Source organism: Cyprinodon tularosa, unplaced genomic scaffold, assembly GCF_016077235.1.
Source record: "Cyprinodon tularosa strain WSP-4 unplaced genomic scaffold, ASM1607723v1 ctg112, whole genome shotgun sequence".
NCBI classification, from domain to species: domain Eukaryota; kingdom Metazoa; phylum Chordata; class Actinopteri; order Cyprinodontiformes; family Cyprinodontidae; genus Cyprinodon; species Cyprinodon tularosa.
The window spans coordinates 697,595-714,202 of record NW_024037916.1 but is presented as its reverse complement, the minus strand read 5'-3'; the positions used below and the strand labels follow the sequence as shown (position 1 = coordinate 714,202).

Below are 16,608 nucleotides of genomic sequence, written 5' to 3'. Positions count from 1 at the left end.
TTTATTTAAAAAAAAATCAAATAAATACGACAGCAACTGATGTTTAACATTAGGCTTTCAGTTCCGTTTTATCTCCCACTTCACCAAATGTAATCAAATTAATGTTGGGATTTTATTAGAGAAGTCTTATTTCACATCAAAACATGAATTTATTTTAAGGCTATATACAAATATTTACCAGAGGTGTCAATAAATGTGCACAATTTGGTTTCACATGGTTAATTAACATCTTTTTTTGTAAGAAATTCAAGAATTCTAACACTTTTTTTTAATTTTATTACACAGTCCAAATATCATATTGTTCCAATTTTGTAACTACTGAAAAACCGTTGTTTTGTCTCAGTCTTGCTGAGATGAACCTCCGTCAACAAACACGGTGCTTGAGCAGACTGCGCTCCATCTTATCCCTGTAATCCACGCAGCAGATGCTGCTCAGCGTCATCCTTCATCGCCGTGTGCGTCACCAAAGCCGCTTGCACTGTGGAGTTCCTTTTCAGGCTCCAGGTCATACGTTGGGATCCTCCTCCAGCTTGAGGTCCGATGCCGTGCCCATGAACATGCTGCGGCCCCGCTCTAACCGGCTCTTCTTGTCCGTGAGCCGGAAGGCCTCCATGAACTCATCAATGTCGATGGTGCCATCATGGTTGCTGTCAATGGTCACAGCCAGGTTGCAGATGTCTTCGTCTGTGATCTCCATCTTCAGGTAGACGCTCAGGAGCTTCCAGGTTTGCCGGAAGTCCTCCATGCTGATAAACCCTGTCACGGTTCAGAAGTGGGGAAGAGACCAGAAGATCAGTGGGTTAATCCTCATCGGGATTCATGAGGCCGTGACATCTTTGACACACTCCATGTGGATTAACAGAAGCTCAGGAGACACCATTTAAACACACATGACACCCCAGTTATTCACAATGCTATTCACATTAACCTATAACCAATTCATTTGTTTCCAATATGCTAAATTATATTACCTGAGTTATCTGTGTCTACAATCCTGAAGATTGTCTCTAAAGTGGAGCGATGGCGGTACAAAGTTTCCAGCAGACTCTGGTCGATGTGCTGTGTCAGAGGAAACAGAAAGCACAACTAATAGTGGTCACCTCCTTTTTAATCACATTTTTATACTCTTCTCTAATCCTTCATTATTTTCATCCTGAAGAGCCAGGCTCTCATATCTTTACCAACTGTTTCTCAAGTTTCTAAAGGGTTTAACCTATTATTTCCCCACAGCATATTGTAATTTTTCAGGTAATGTTAGATTTTTTTCTGAGATGCTTTTTTTTTTTTTTTTTGGTCATTAATGCAAGCAGCTTATTTTTCAATCCTTTTCTATCCAGAACTGAAAATAAAAACGAGGAAACATAATCTTCCCTTTTTAGCTCTAACCCGAATTTACTTAAAGCTAAAATTGAATCCTTGCATTTATTTAAATCATACCACAAATAGTTTTGTAGCATAGTATGACCTTATCCTTAACACATGCTCTTGTTATCAAATAGTAAAAAATGTGTTTTGATATCTTTTAAACATTAATTAAAACATTCCCACCAACGTTTCAGCGGTAAACTGAACAGTTAGAACTGAACAGCTGTTAGAAGTATTATAGTATTATATAACTATATATATATTTATATATATATATATATATATATATATATATATATATATATATATATATATATATATATATATATATATATATATATATATATATATATATATATATATATATATACTATTAAACTCCCACTGTTAGTGGTTTTAGCTATCTATTATATAAGCAAAAATGTTGCCTGCTCCCCTTTTTTAGTCTGAAAAATATCAAAACACAGTCAGACAAAATAAATCGAAATAAATCAAAAAGTTAAACCATTTTAGCTTTACACACACGTATAACAAGAGACAAGCATCTTGCAACATTTTCTGTCTAATTACTTTTAAATCTATATGGCAAAAAAAATTATAATTTGAGTTTTTAAAAAGTTTTAGAACATTAAGAAGCTGTAATTTATTTCTGTATTACTTTTTAAAAGATTGACCCTTCCTGGCTGTAAAGTATTATTAACCAAATGAGACACATGGGACACATGCCTAATCATACTTTAAAAAATATTCTTATTTAGGTCTCATTTCCTCCTTAATCTCTAGATGTTGGATTTTGTTTGAGCCTCTTACGTCTGTATTAGGCCCTTTGATGGCGAGCTCGTTGAACCAGTCGTAATATGAAATCATGCTGTCCGTCGACCTGCAGGTGACAAGCTGAGAGCAGAGCATCCTCCACGGCAGATTCAGGTGCATAACACTCTCCACAGCTGAGGCCCAGTCGTTCAGGGACACTAAGCCTGATAGAGATCAGTGTTGAGATGGAAAAAGATTTTAATCAGTTTCATTTCCACTATAGCATCACTGCAGCATCTGCTCCTTGGTAACAAATGCATATATGATAACATACGATAAGATGTAATAAATCTGACAGAAGTGACTAATATTAGGTAGGATTTTTTTTGTAAATGTATCCAGCGTCAGCAATCCTCCATGTTCTGGGCTTACTTTGGGTTCTCCCACGAGATTTGATTTTTAATAAATGTCTATTATAACACTGCACAAAGGGTACAAAGATTTGCTTTCAGATTTTCCATGAATCAGACGCTGAGCTTTCAGATATGACAGAATTAGAACCTGATTGGCTGAAGCTGATTCACTATATAAGAAACCAAAACCACACACACACACACATACACATACACACACAAACCTTTGTTCTCGGTGTCAAACTTTTTGAAGGCACAGAGGAGGTCAGACTTGTGAGCAAACAGCTGTTCACGCAGGACTTTCAAGGCTGAACGTTCAGTTCTCCCGACACTGCAGATGACATGAGAGAACACATAGATTCAAACACAATCATCTTTACATGGGGAATGTTTTCATCATATGTTTTAAACTACTTCAGGTGCTTTACAATAAGTTTCTTAGTATCAGTTGCATGTTTTATACATTGGGCTAAAAAAATAAATTGTTGATTTGTTCACTACAGTCAGGTAAGAGTCCGTTTGGGATTCATAACAGTTTTACTCATAACAAGGATAGAAATTGTTAAATTTATGGAAGGGGTACAACAAATGACAGAATACATTTATCAGACAGACAAAATGTTTTTCCTTTCCTCTGTTAAGAAAACTGATTCCTATACCTTAAATATTATTTTTTTTTGGAGGCTGCAATGTTTTTTGTTTAGCTTTAATATCTTTTTTTAACTGTTGGGATCTGGAGTTGTTCCACCTTTCCCCAGCAGAGTGCGCCGTGGGTTCTCTGGGCTGGAGCTCACCAGCACACCTGGAGCTCGTCAGCCCATTAGAGGACCCTCTACTTAAGCAGATGCCAGACCTTTCTTCGATGCCGCAGTGTTAGCTAAGTTTGGTTAGCGAACCTGAGCCTCCTTATCTTTGATTTTTGTCCCCTAGAGAAAACTTAATTCTAACCAGCCTTTGTCTTGTCGCTCCTAGGAAAACCTGTTTCTCGTGTGAAGCTCTGGGAGAGCTTAACCTGAATCTGCCTGCCTGCCCTAGAGAGCCAAACCTGAAGATCTCACTTTGGAATCCACCTGCTGCTCTCGGAAGGAGAGCTAACCCCTCAATCCAAGGTCTGATCCAACAGTCAGAAGTTAGATGCTGCACTTGCTGAACACTCTGTCAAGCCAACAGTCTCTGGACCCAACCGGTTCCCCCCCTCTGAGTAGAAAGCCTGAAACTCTCCAAGGTATAGTTTGCAACAATCTGAAAACTAAACAACGCTTCCTATCCACCTGGTTAACCAAACTGTCATCTCTGCAGACGCCTGAGAATCCAGCCTGGACCTGTTTCCTGAACGCAGTCTTATTTTGTGCAAACATTTAATAAACTCTGTTAAACTTTTCATCTGTCTCCTGGTAGTGTTCTGCATGTGGGTTTGATTAGAACCAATCATGACATTAACTATGGCTCATAAAAATTGGCTGTTACAGAATTAGGTCATGTGCCAAAACTCACAGGGCAAAGCATCTAGCAAGACAGGAGGTTTGTTATCCCTGTCCCTTCCTTATTTTGCAAGTTTCCAATAAACCATCTGTAATTGTTTACTCCTTTCTCCAAACACTCCGCTTATCACACCTGATCCAAAGAGAATCAAGGTCATTTTGCCTATTCCTATCCCAAATTTGTGCTTATGAATTGCTTTACAAAGCTTCCTGAAATTAGAAAAAGAATGTTGACAATCATCTTTCCTGCACTATTCCCTTTGCTGTGGCTGAATAATCCCCTGTATTTTTTCCTTACCTTTGCCTGGCGGTGAGTTCCCTGGTCATGCTGCTGGCCTGATACTGAACAACATAAGGCACAAGGTCTGGACCCAACTTCACATAGGCTCCCCGGTTGCTTCCCACGTCATAATAATTTGAGGCAGAGAATAAAGTGAGGACCTGGGAGAAGTGAATAAAGGAGTGAGCTTAGTAGAATGGCAGGTGGGCAGAACTGACTGTATTTAAAGGAATAGTTGGGAAACATTGATGGCATATTGAACTGACCCTTTAACCAGAACTCACCTTTCGGTTGTGGCAAAACTCGTAGCCTTCCTGTTTGCACTCATGGGACCGGATGATGAGCTGCATGTTGTGTCTGTTTAGGAAGTCCTCTGTGACATCTGGGCCCCAATAGCAACCTCCACCCCTCACCTCGTTGGGTATGCAGCCGTCCTGGTTCATCGGGTCACTCCACAGCAGGTCCAAGATCTGCACACACACACCCCATCCCATTTGTTTGTCATAAATAATTTATTAAATTATTTAACGTTTGGAAGCAAGTGCAAATGTGTTCACAACTCTGTTTTCTGATTGCTATGTTTTAAATGCTGCAAAATGCAGAAAAACAAAAGAAAGACTAATTAGAAAAAATGCAATTTATTAACATGTTCTGGCTGTAGGTGTATATTTAATGCTATTACCATTATGGCCATTAGAGTTACATGGAATTGACCATCATGGCAGGTTGAATTTCAAATATATTCAAATAAATACAATTATTTATTTCATTTCTAAATAATCTGTGAAATTTACATTTTTTTAGCTTCTGACAATAAATTAAACAGCAAAACAAACATGTGTTCCTAAGTCTGAGCTAAAGCTGGCATCAAATCGTCAAACACCACTACATATTTCAGACAGGACAATCACAGTATGACCGACTCCATCCTTAGAATAATTGCTCATAAAGTTTTTGGGTTTTTTTTCATTTTGTTTTAATCACATTGTTAATTTCCTAATTCAACATGAACAACATGATGTTCTGCACTTTAAAGTGACCATAAGATGAGCAAACAACAATAAACATCACCGTTCTTCTTTTTTTCTTTTCTTTAAGCTAACCATCCCCCAAACACCAGACATCATTTAGATGGTTTTTAGTCGGTCCATCAAAGTCTTGATTTAGTCCAGAAATACATTTCTGCCTACCAGATCCTCCATACTGAGTTAGAAAATATATCCAGGGATAAGGATGTCTGGCTTAACCCACACAGTCTCTTCTCTGTGTGGGTTAAGCCAGCTACATGGATGGAAACTGTTACTCTACAGCAGTGCCTTTTAAAAAAAACATTAGAGCAAGGAGGTCATGTGTCACGAACCATGATAATAATTTTGGACAATGGGAACCAACGTCCATGCTTTATATTAAGTAGGTTCATTGCGTGAAGAAGATGAAAGGTTCACTCTGCAGCTGCAGTTTCATAAGACACTCCTACAGAGGTGTGCCTTTGCTCCCCATAGTGTTTAACGGACAGAAAATACCACACAGGATTTCTTCCTCTTTTAGGACTGATATGAGGCCAGTTCACATTGGAGAGATGCCAGCATGGAAAGCCCATGCTAAGGACCAGAAGCTAAGTCAGGCCTAATAGCTAACTTGAAACCAACTTGCTTCAAAACAGAGCATTTGCATCTTTTCTCTCTTAGCTTTCAGAACTTTTAGATGCTGACTGGAGATGGGAGTTTTAAGAACAACGAAGCCCTTCCTCTGGTGTGTGGCACATGGAATGAAAGACTCCTGAAGTGTGTGGCCTGCTGGTATTCTGCTAAATTCTGGAGCGAACTCAATCCTTCCATATGAAAATCAGCAGTTTGCAGGTGTGGCACAGTTAGGGACATTTTCCAATTAGTCTGATCTGTTGTTCATAAAGCTAGAACAAGCTTTATTTCCCTAACAGTTTAAACACCTATGTGACGCTCATGTGATTTTTCATCTGCACATTAAAATTTGGTTTCCAAATTATGACCCAAAGTCGTTTCATGGGAATCCCCATTAACTAAAGGTTATTGAATTCTTATTAGGCAAATCATTTAATAAAATATTATTTGACAAATAATGTTTATTTGCCTATTGAATTTGCATTGTGGATTGGTTTGCACACATTGCAATTGCTTTAAGTTAGTTAAAAGCACATTTAATTACATTCCAATTCTTCAAGACAAACTTTGGTTTGTCAAACATAAAATCCATACTTAACTATTGTATCATTGCAACATCTCAATGATTATGGTTTCCCACCATGTTTAGCCTTCCTGTTTTTGCATAGTAGTTTAGTTTAGTTGAGTTTCATTAGTTTTATTCAAGATATTTTTACTGAAATATGTTTGTTATGTTAATAAACTCCTACATTTTGAATGTTGGTTGTGGTTAATTTATTACATATATGAGCAGAATTATCTGTTTGACCATGATTTAATCACACTTTTATTTAATTTTCTAACACACAGCCAATAGGGCGTGTGTTGATAAACAATATATGACAGTACGATTAATATCTGATAAATAAGATATTTACCATCCCTACTGGGGTGGATAATAAACACATTAAAGTTGCACAACAGTGCAAACTGAATAAATACTAAGGTCTCCAAGTGCCACCATAACAACAACTGAAAAATGATTAGCCCTCTGCACTGTACGTTTGAATTAAGAAAGTCTAACATGGCTGCCACATTTGAAACTGTTTTAGTTGCAGTAGTGATGTTTGTGAATGCACTTTTGTTGTTCTTGGAGTGATCAGTTTGTAAGTTCAGTATATAGCAAAGAATTTGCTTTCATATCAAACAATCACATTGTTGAACATAACTTATTATCTCTGTATCTCTAAAAAAAAAAAAAAAAAAGCCATTTAACATTATCTAATGTCGGCCAATCATTAAAGGCCCTAACAGCCTCAACTCTTCTGGGATTGCTTCATTGGTATATATGTCAGGTCTTCTAGAAGCTAACCATCTTACTGGTGTTCTTTTGGTTCGCAAAGACTCTAGAACCAGCATTTACCGAATAGCCTCTGCTGTATTTGATAGTTTGAAAAATTTATAACCGGACATATTGAAGTATTTATTCTTTCAGGGCATGATACCATCCTGGAATCCACACAGAACCTAGCAATGGCCCATCCTTTCTCAAAAGCCAATAGTTGGAGCTAATCCATTTGTGGTAATTGAAGTGATTGGAAAATCAGAATTCAAGAAATTGGATGGTTGGCACATTAATGTGCAGCATTTATGTGAAATTTTGGATGTCTTAATGTCATATCATTTTTATTGGAATATTAATTCCAAATGTCTGTGAGAAGACTGTAGGCTCTCTTACCTGCCGCCAATCTTCCTTGACATTATCACTGCTTACAGAGTCAGTGGACAGAGACAAAACGTCTTGCTGTGATCTGCTGAGTGCTGCTGCCAGAATATCCTCTTTCTTCTTGCTGTTCTCCAGCTCGTTATGCGTGTTGGCCTTGATCCGGTTAGAGAAGTCCTGTAGCGAACGGTTGTGGAAGCAATCCTTCGGGCCAAGGGGTTCAGGATATGTGAAGGAGGCCCGACGCTGGAGGATCCTGCTGGTGTTCCAGAGTTCGTTATCCAGGTCTATGTCAATAGACATGACCGCTGGGCTGTGGTTCCTCCTCTTGGGAGGTCGCAGAGCTGAAACATACTGGTGCAGGACCAAAGGAGACACGGGATGTAAAGGCTTTGATAATGTGTTTTAAATAAGTTTGAGTGTGGTTATTCCTCACATTATGTCGGTTCACTTTGGCCAGGATGCCGAGGTCTGTATTTTCGGAGATACCTCCATGGAGGACCAGCACCTTCTGATCAATGATGGTTGCTAAGGGCAACCAGCTGAAAATCTTCTGCAGCAGCTTTAGAATCCGCTTCCCATGAATCTGAAGTGGAAATTAAACTGTTGTCAGAATTTCATAACATTTAGTTTAAGACATGGCAGCTTTGAAGAATGGAATTGTTTTAAATTCCTGTAGTTTGAAAGGCAACTCAAATCATCTTTAAGTTTATGGATTTTCTAGTAAACATCCTGTGCTTTAAGCTTATTTCAAAATGAATTCAAAATGTTTCTAAATATTTCAAAAGTTTTCCTTCCTCTTGAACTTTCTCACATTTTGTCACATTAGAATTACAAACTTGCATTTGTTTACTCATTCTTTAGAAATATTTGTAACCCTTTTTGCTAAATATGTTACTGATTGCAAAAGTATATTTGAAACACAGAAAATTGGATACCTGTGAAGTGTAAAGAAAGGGATGCGATTCAAGCTGTTTTGAGCATGGATTAAAAAAGCGCAACATGCTTTTGAAATCCGTCCACTGAGATAATTATTTCTAGAGGTATGACTACACTATCAATCTCTATACTTGGTGCCAACGTCCCTCTGAAAGGTGAACCTGTGCACCAGTTTTATGTCCGCCGTAGCCTCTCACAGGGTTTCTTACAGTCCTGTCTGTGTTTAGAGCCAGGAAAGCATCACACTGCCAACAACATAGAGCTGAGTTTTGTGCTGGTTGAAAATATTAGATTTCAGCATTTTCTCAATTCCCCTCAAGTCCCGTTGGAATCAAACATCATTATTTTACATGTTTGTTTTATTTCTCCTTAATGGTTTATGTCAAACTATAAATCAGACATTCAATGGTCCTTTTTCCATTAAAAATTACAAATCCATAGTAGTGGAGTGTGTGGGTGATTTTCATCCTCTCTTATCAACAGTTTACGTAATCCTCAGTTAATGCTTTCCTTTGCCATTTAAGGTGAATAATCATGTCTTAGTATTGCTTTTCACATGATGGATTGATCAATTAAGTATTCAAAGTTTGGAATATTGTCTTAAAACCTAGCCTGCTTCATCAGCTTCCTATGACCTGTCTGTTGTTTTCCTTTGTCTTGATGATGCTGTTTGTTAACTAATATTCTCACATCTAAGATCGTCACAAAACAGCTTGCGTTTATACTGCTATCTATTGGGACATTTGCAGAAAACCGGTTGAGCTACATTTTATTTAAGAGGTTTCAGAGTAAAGGCACCTGAATACAAATATGTACAAATGTAATGAATTAGAATGTGTTCTGATAAAGTATTTTTTCAAATTAAAAGTACTTTTTTGAATTTCAACCATTAGGTTGTTATAAAAAAACATTTTTCATCAAGACTATTTTTCTTTGTTAAAGATCATTTTTGTTGTGGTTTGTTTTTCTGAGATCTTACAAGTGTTTTCATCACAACAGAGAAAAACAAAAGATTGAAAACAAGTATGAGTGTGATAAATCAAGTAAGTGAGAACTTCCCTATAATCTAATTATTTTAACAACAATGTATGTATATCACAAAATAAAGGTTTTTGTGAGAATAGCGTTGTAAACTCTTCTTACTAGTAAGCTTGTTGTGTTGATCTATCACATAAATCCCAACAAAATTCATGATGTTTGTCTTTAATGTGCCAAAATGTGAACAAATGCTGTTAATACCTCCTGTAAGCCACAACTATTTTCATACACACAATACAACAACAAGTGTATTTTTGGATCAACAATGACATGAAATAAACAGGGGATACTCTTTACCAAATCCTTCAGCATTTGGAACAACCAGCTCAATGATGTGAATGTGCCAAGTTTGGACTTAATGGGTAAATTTGTAGCTGCAGCTCCTTAAAGAAACAGTAACATTTCTGCTTCCAGATTGATGGATTTTGAACTAAGTCCAGATGCCAGCTCAGAATGTGTGCCACATAACGGAAAACAATTTTTTCTCATCCAGTCTTTGGACTTTTCATCAGGAGGCAGATGTCCTGCTGTGTACTGGTTTAACAACCTGAAATCCAATTAGCTGACCCGAGGAGGGCCTGCTTTTCTGTGCCTTTCTAGCAACACAGAGGCCTCAGTAACATATTTAGCCAAGCAGGGGTGTTATTCCTAGGCTATCAAGAAAAAGCATAGGTGCTCTGCAGTTGTACAGGGGGAAAACTCACCTTGTATTTTGTCAACACCTCCTTGGTGAACCCATACCTGGAAACATAACAAAGAATGTCTGAGAGGGAACAGGAGGCTCTGTTTTATCAACATCAGAGCATTAAAATCCCAAAATTTTTTAAGCTTAATGTTTACCTGAGGTTAATGATGTGGTCCTCATGGTTTCCTCTGTTTAAGAAGACATCACATGGATAAACGAGCATGAAGGAAAACAGGATGAGGAGAATCTCGATGGAGTCTTTGCCTCGATCAACAAAGTCTCCATTAAAAAGATAGGGCTTGTCTAAGGATGGCATGCCATTCTACAAGGTAAACAAGGGCAAATAAAAGCAAGATTATCAGGATAATATGTAGTATGTATACAAACAGCTGTGCAGTGCAGAGAAAAGTGAAGAGATATAAAAAGTTTTTCGCTATTCTGTTCAAAAGAAAAAAAATCCTAGTCTATTCAATCATATGTGTGACGAATATATGCCGTTTAACTCATACAGAAACCATCATTAATTATTTGACAAAAGTTAATTAAAATATTTGCTAAAAGTATATTTAATTTTTTTTTCCTGCATCTTTAACCATTTAAACTTCTCCTTAATTAATATAAACACATTATTACCTCTTAACCTTTTCTACATTTGGTCACATCACAGCCATATGTGGCTTTTATTTACACATAACAAACTGAATAAAAAGTGGCAAGCATTTGCATTAAGTCATATTTACTCTTAAACTCCTAATTAAATATCATTGCAGCATTTTTTCTTGAAGAAGTTACCTTATTATTAAATAAAGTCCATCTATGTGTGATCCCATCTCATAATAAATAGAGCTGCTCTATTTATTTGGAGCAACGCTGACATGTCAGGAAAAACATGCTAAATTGGGTTTAGAAAACAGCATCCCAGACTTTTGATATCCCATGGAGTACAATACATGTTCAATACATAGTTTGAAAATGGGAAGTGACTTCTCTGGAGACTTTGCAGGGATCAAGCTCAGATGGGAACATTCATTGTCAAGATAACTCTGAGATAAGGTATCTATAAGCATGGGATAAGAACTTTTAGAAAGTACTTTTTACAGGCTAGGCTGGCGACACTGAAAAGATGGAAGAAGGGGCTATAATCAAATGAGACTAAATTTAAAATTTGTAACATAAATGTCACTCTATGGGCCGGATTTATCAAGATCCAATTTTGCGTGCAGTAATTTGCGCTCGCAAACTGGAATTTTGCGCGAGGGGCTGAACCATGGTTTGAGGGTGATTTAACAAGAGCGATTGCGTAACTGGTGGCAGGTGCAAAACTGTTGGAGACGCCCTATTTAAATGATGGTATTGCGCGTTTTGTGGTTTGCGGCAAAGTAGTTTGTAGTTTCTACAAACTAGTGCATTACGAAATTAAAATCTTACAGTGATATATAAAGAAAAAACTTTGGCAACCTTTATTCCCTAAGGTGGTATGTGGCTGAATTTCTACTTCACTGCAGTAAAAACAAAAAAAAAACAAACAAAAAAAAACATGTGTTTTGTATTGGCCTGTAGAAAAATGCACATACCAAATGGCTCACAAGAAGTGACTGTGGATGAGATTACGCATCCCCGCAGCATTGGCATGTTGCTCCACAGGCGCAGGGGGAGAACCCCGACCCTGTCGGACAGCACTTCTGAAAAACGAGATTGGGAGATCCCAGCTCTCGCTGCAACCGTACGCTGGAATGACCCAGATGCAAAAAAAGTGCACCGTTGCAAGGAGTTTTGTGATATCTGGTATTGCGTGGGTCCTCCTTGTGGCTGGCTTCAAATCCACTCGGAGTTCCCCCAACAGCTCCAAAATGGCAATGCTGGATAAACGATATGTTTTGATGATCGTTTCCTCGTTCATTCCAAAAATATTCACACGGAGTGAAAAAATGCGTTCTCTGCGTCTCCTTGCTGCATTTCAATGTCTCCTTCTTGCGACAATAACTGCTGCCATGTGTGCACAATTACGCATACAGACCATTTGCACCTTCTTTTGAAACGTGTTAAATATAGAGTCAGATACCGTTAGCAAAATTGCGTTCAAGTTTGATAAATCCCTTTGCGAGTGCTAAATTAATATATTTACATGTTCTCCTCCCACAAGACGCACTTTAGCGTGTAAACGCCCCATATTGCATATTCATTGCAGAAAAAGTACTAAATGGATCAGAGGCGCTATTTAGCACGTTTTAAAGACCAAATCCTTTTAGCACGCTGTTGATAGATCAGTTTGTACATTTTTTAGCGTGCGCAGTGAAATAGCTCACGTATACACGCAAACCTTTGATAGATCCGGCCCTATGTGTGGTATCTCCCTGAAAACATAATCCCCATAGTTGAACATGAAATTATTATTATTGTGTGTTTTTCTGTAGGGACAGGACAGCTGGTCAGAGTTTAAAGAAAGTTTTGCACAGATGAATAATGAAAAGCCTAGAAGTTTTCCATCCGATCCAATTTAAAATGTGTTGTTTTGCAAAAAACTATCTGATTTTTATGACATAGTCTCCAGATATATAAATATAGACAAATAGATGTTTCCGGTTACATGATTGCTCATTTGTGAGAAGGTTCAATGGATATAAAAACCTTTGGAAGGAATTTTTATATTCATATATAAGAGTTCATCTGTTCAAATATAAATGAGCAAATAAAAAGCTAAAAATATAGTTCTTACAGTATCTAACCTTGTAAAAAATCAGCAACAAATCCTCCAGCTGTCCATGCAAATCACCTGTGCAGGAGATCACACAGAAGAAAAAGGAACATACTTAAACAAAGGGACAGTTCCTAAGTGCCTTCATAAAAAAATCACTGAGAAGTATTCTCTGGCTTAATTGTCATATTTTAGATAAATCTACCAAACTTTATCGGAAATTATCATAAATGCCAAGACAGTCCTGCTGCTTGTGTAAATCTTACCACAAATAGTGACCTCTTTGCTTTGGCAGGTGGAGATGCGGTTGATGTTTGGCATCATGCGGAGTACTTTCCACGTCTCCAGGAGCAACTCGAGCACATAGCGAGAGTGCAGCTGCTACTGGGACAGAGATGAGTTAGAAAAGATGGCTGCAGACACTTTCCTGGATATTAAACTGATTCTGTCATTTTAGAAATATGTTCCATCATTTAAAGGAAACCAAGAACAAACACCTGACAATAATAACAAAACACTTTTTGTTACTTTTGGTAATGTATTAAAAAAAGTCTCAAAATATATGTTTATTGCAGTGCATCATTTTACCCTAAATAAAAGTACCACCACTTGTTTTACAACTTCTCATTCACTATTTTATCTTTGCACACAAGCTAAGAACATGTGAACACTGCAAGCTCCTACTTTCTTATTTCTGAAGGCTTCCAGGAGGCCGACTGCCTGCTCCACCGTCAGGGGGAAGGTGAGATGAGGCCCAGAGTAAACCTCCGGCACTTCAATGTTCTTGTAGCAGAAGTATCTCTCCCATTCTGAGTCCCAACAGACATCATTTTCTCGAAAGATGTGCGAGATCAAATTTCCTGCAACATCAACAAAGTTCAAGCTCAGTTTGATTGTTTTGAAACTGCATCAATTATCTCAATAATACAAGAACTATCATACGTTCTGTGCTGGATGGCGTGAAATTGTCCATGAGGTAGCCAAGAAAGTTATAAAGCTGCAAAGAGAAGGGAGGAATGAAGGTTTAGATTGCATTTTTATTTATTTATTTGACTTATCTGCTAATCTGATTATTTGCAGCGCTTTCTTACCTTGATCTGGGCCTGTTCTCCGGAGTATTCGATGGATTGGAAGATGTGCCAGGTATATCTCCGTCTCATCTCTGTGCGAGCAACATATTGCCGGTACCATCGTTGAATTAGAACAGCTGCTCTTATAGCTGAATTATAGAGAGTAAATGAGATTTTAAAAAGAAAAGAAAAAAAACTCTTAAATAAAGTTATTGTTGCACATTTCATGTCTCATATTTTAAGCTTTAACCTTAAGCCACTAAAGACCTGAACTTGTAAAGAAATACTGGGTCTTAGAGTTGTTAAATTTTAACAACTGAAAAGATTTTAGTGATAATGTGATTTTCAGCCTGGTGATATGCTCAACCAGCATCCCTTTGATATAAAGGGGCGTGAAGATGCTATCTGCTTTCACCTGTGCTTCACATTAAACGCTTTAGTCCCAATGGTGTCATTGAACAGGTTATTGCAAACCCATTACTCAACAAACCAGTCTGTCTCATGTCTAAAGGCTATTTGGTCATAGTTTCTAAAAAAAGGGAATCACCATTATCTTGTCATAAACTTTGTTATTGTGTTTAAGCAATAAACATGTTATCATAGGTTTAAAGGAAGCAAAGGGGACTAAGCATACTGCCCTGTGGCTTTCCATTGCTCTGGACAGTGATTTTAGCTGACTTAATATTTCAATGTTTACAGAGATCTGGCTGAATGGGATGGAATAATTAAATGCTGAGGGGATTTCAACAAACAGCATCTTTGTACATATGTTGATATTGTTCTGGTGTGATAAGTACTCATCCCAGCACGAGGCTCTCAAAGCACTGCAAACTGATTTGAGATGTGTGTTCTACATGGTTGTAGTCGCTCAGACACAACAGCTTTGATTGTTGGGGACGTGGGACTTTAGGGCGGTATCTAGGTCATCTCAAAGCAGCAAGGTTTGTGTTTTTTTTCACACACAGATAATCTAAGTCTTAGTTTTCTGCCTAAAAATATAGGGATTTAGTTTATCCTATAAAATGATGATACAAGCACAAAAAGCAGGGTAAAAAAAGTAACTTACTGGTGACGGCTGAGAGCAGCAGAGCAGAAGCAGAGAGACGGACAATTCATGAATATATACATATATAATTTGCATATATGAGATCAAATATAGATTGTATTTTTCTGTTTTATGGAAGAGCTTTATGTTATACCTTTTCTGGAGTGTTTGTGGAACTGGTTGGACCTTGAAACGCCACATCCCATGACTGTTCCTGTTGAGGACACAAAGAAACCATGATATTAGTGAGAAACTTGAAATACAATGCAGAATGATTAAAAACAGGAGTATGCACATGTAACGGCTGGGATACCACTAGAGGATATATAAGACAGGTTACACACACTGTATATTAGTCTCATTTTAAAACAGTTCTGTTTTGGTCCAGACCTCAGATAATAGTTGGGAACATTTGAGCTGCAGAGGAGCTAAATCTGGAGGCCATTCATGCTTTAATCTTGTTAAGTGCTGGTCTACTGCTTCCCACTGTGATTGGCCTCAATCCTGCCTCACTGGACTGTTTTTGTCTCAATTCTACGAAGCCTTACATAAAACAATAAAAAAAACGAAAATTACCACAAATTTCTGGAGAAACTGAAAAACATCTGCCTAACTGGAACTTGAAAAGAGGACACATTAAATATAGGACTTTTATTGATGTCTTATATTGAAATGTTTTTATTTTATTTATGGAAGTTTTTGAAGAAATCAGAACAGTATTATAAGTTTACATCCACATAGGTATTTTTAATCCTCTAATTAAAGTTGTAAAAATTTGAATATTTTGAGAACAAAACAAAGGAAACTCAAATTACTTAAAAAATAATAATTAAAGAAAAGTCTGAATGGTGATAGAAACATCAAAAGTTTGAGTGAGAAAATTTTGGTTCTGTTTCATATAGTGACATCTAAAAACATTCACCTGCTGGCAACTTTAAATCTGATGTTTACTTACTTGACAACTTTCTTTATCCAGTAACAGCTGCCCTAGTTATTTGGCTGTCTCTTTGTTGTTTCAGTGTGAATTTAAAGAGTCCTTTGCTCCGTTGCATTCTCCACAGGTCCACCGGGATCAGGTCAGGTATTAATGTGAGCTGGTCTGATCATTGTAGGTGGATGAACAAGAACAGGAAGTCAACACAGAGGCTCCATATTGGATGGTACCCTTACTGTTCAACTCTTCCTTACTGGGGTGAAGCTTCTTTAGTCCTGGCTCCCTGTCTGTGATCTCATAATCAAAGCACTTGGCCTCAAGTGGATTATCTTGCCTAATGACTTGATGCGACTAGAGGAATCTTTGTGGTGGCAAGAAGGGAGGTGACATCTGGTTTGGAGAGGATTTTTGACAGCAGGAGACTCGCCGGGTGTTTACATGTTATCTGAGGAAAATTTAAATGAGCACACGTAATGAGGTCTCCTTAAAAGGATTTTCGACATTGTCCTGATGGGATCTTGCCACCTTGTAAAGATAGAAAGTCCATTTTAAATAGAGCCACAGCAGA

At 37.6% G+C, this 16,608-nt stretch overlaps 1 protein-coding gene and 1 long non-coding RNA gene across 2 annotated transcripts; one reads left to right on the top strand and one right to left on the bottom strand.

The window, feature by feature from the left end:
* Window positions 1-505: 505 nt before the first annotated feature.
* On the bottom strand, window positions 506-16,350 carry LOC119792896 (serine/threonine-protein phosphatase with EF-hands 2). Its single transcript, XM_038299742.1, has 18 exons — window positions 16,062-16,350; window positions 15,261-15,320; window positions 15,128-15,136; window positions 14,083-14,210; window positions 13,934-13,988; window positions 13,676-13,851; window positions 13,258-13,372; window positions 13,023-13,069; window positions 10,452-10,618; window positions 10,316-10,352; window positions 8,071-8,220; window positions 7,650-7,988; window positions 4,577-4,762; window positions 4,311-4,453; window positions 2,756-2,862; window positions 2,176-2,342; window positions 972-1,059; window positions 506-756 (listed from the first exon to the last, which is right to left on the bottom strand). The coding sequence occupies exons 2-18, from the start codon at window positions 15,310-15,312 to the stop codon at window positions 506-508; spliced, it is 2,217 nt and encodes a 738-aa protein (XP_038155670.1). The 5' UTR covers window positions 15,313-15,320; window positions 16,062-16,350.
* LOC119793077 lies at window positions 3,262-3,912 on the top strand. The gene is made up of 3 exons (XR_005282058.1): window positions 3,262-3,417; window positions 3,504-3,756; window positions 3,831-3,912. It is a non-coding gene; the product is annotated as an uncharacterized LOC119793077 (long non-coding RNA).
* Window positions 16,351-16,608: the final 258 nt, after the last annotated feature.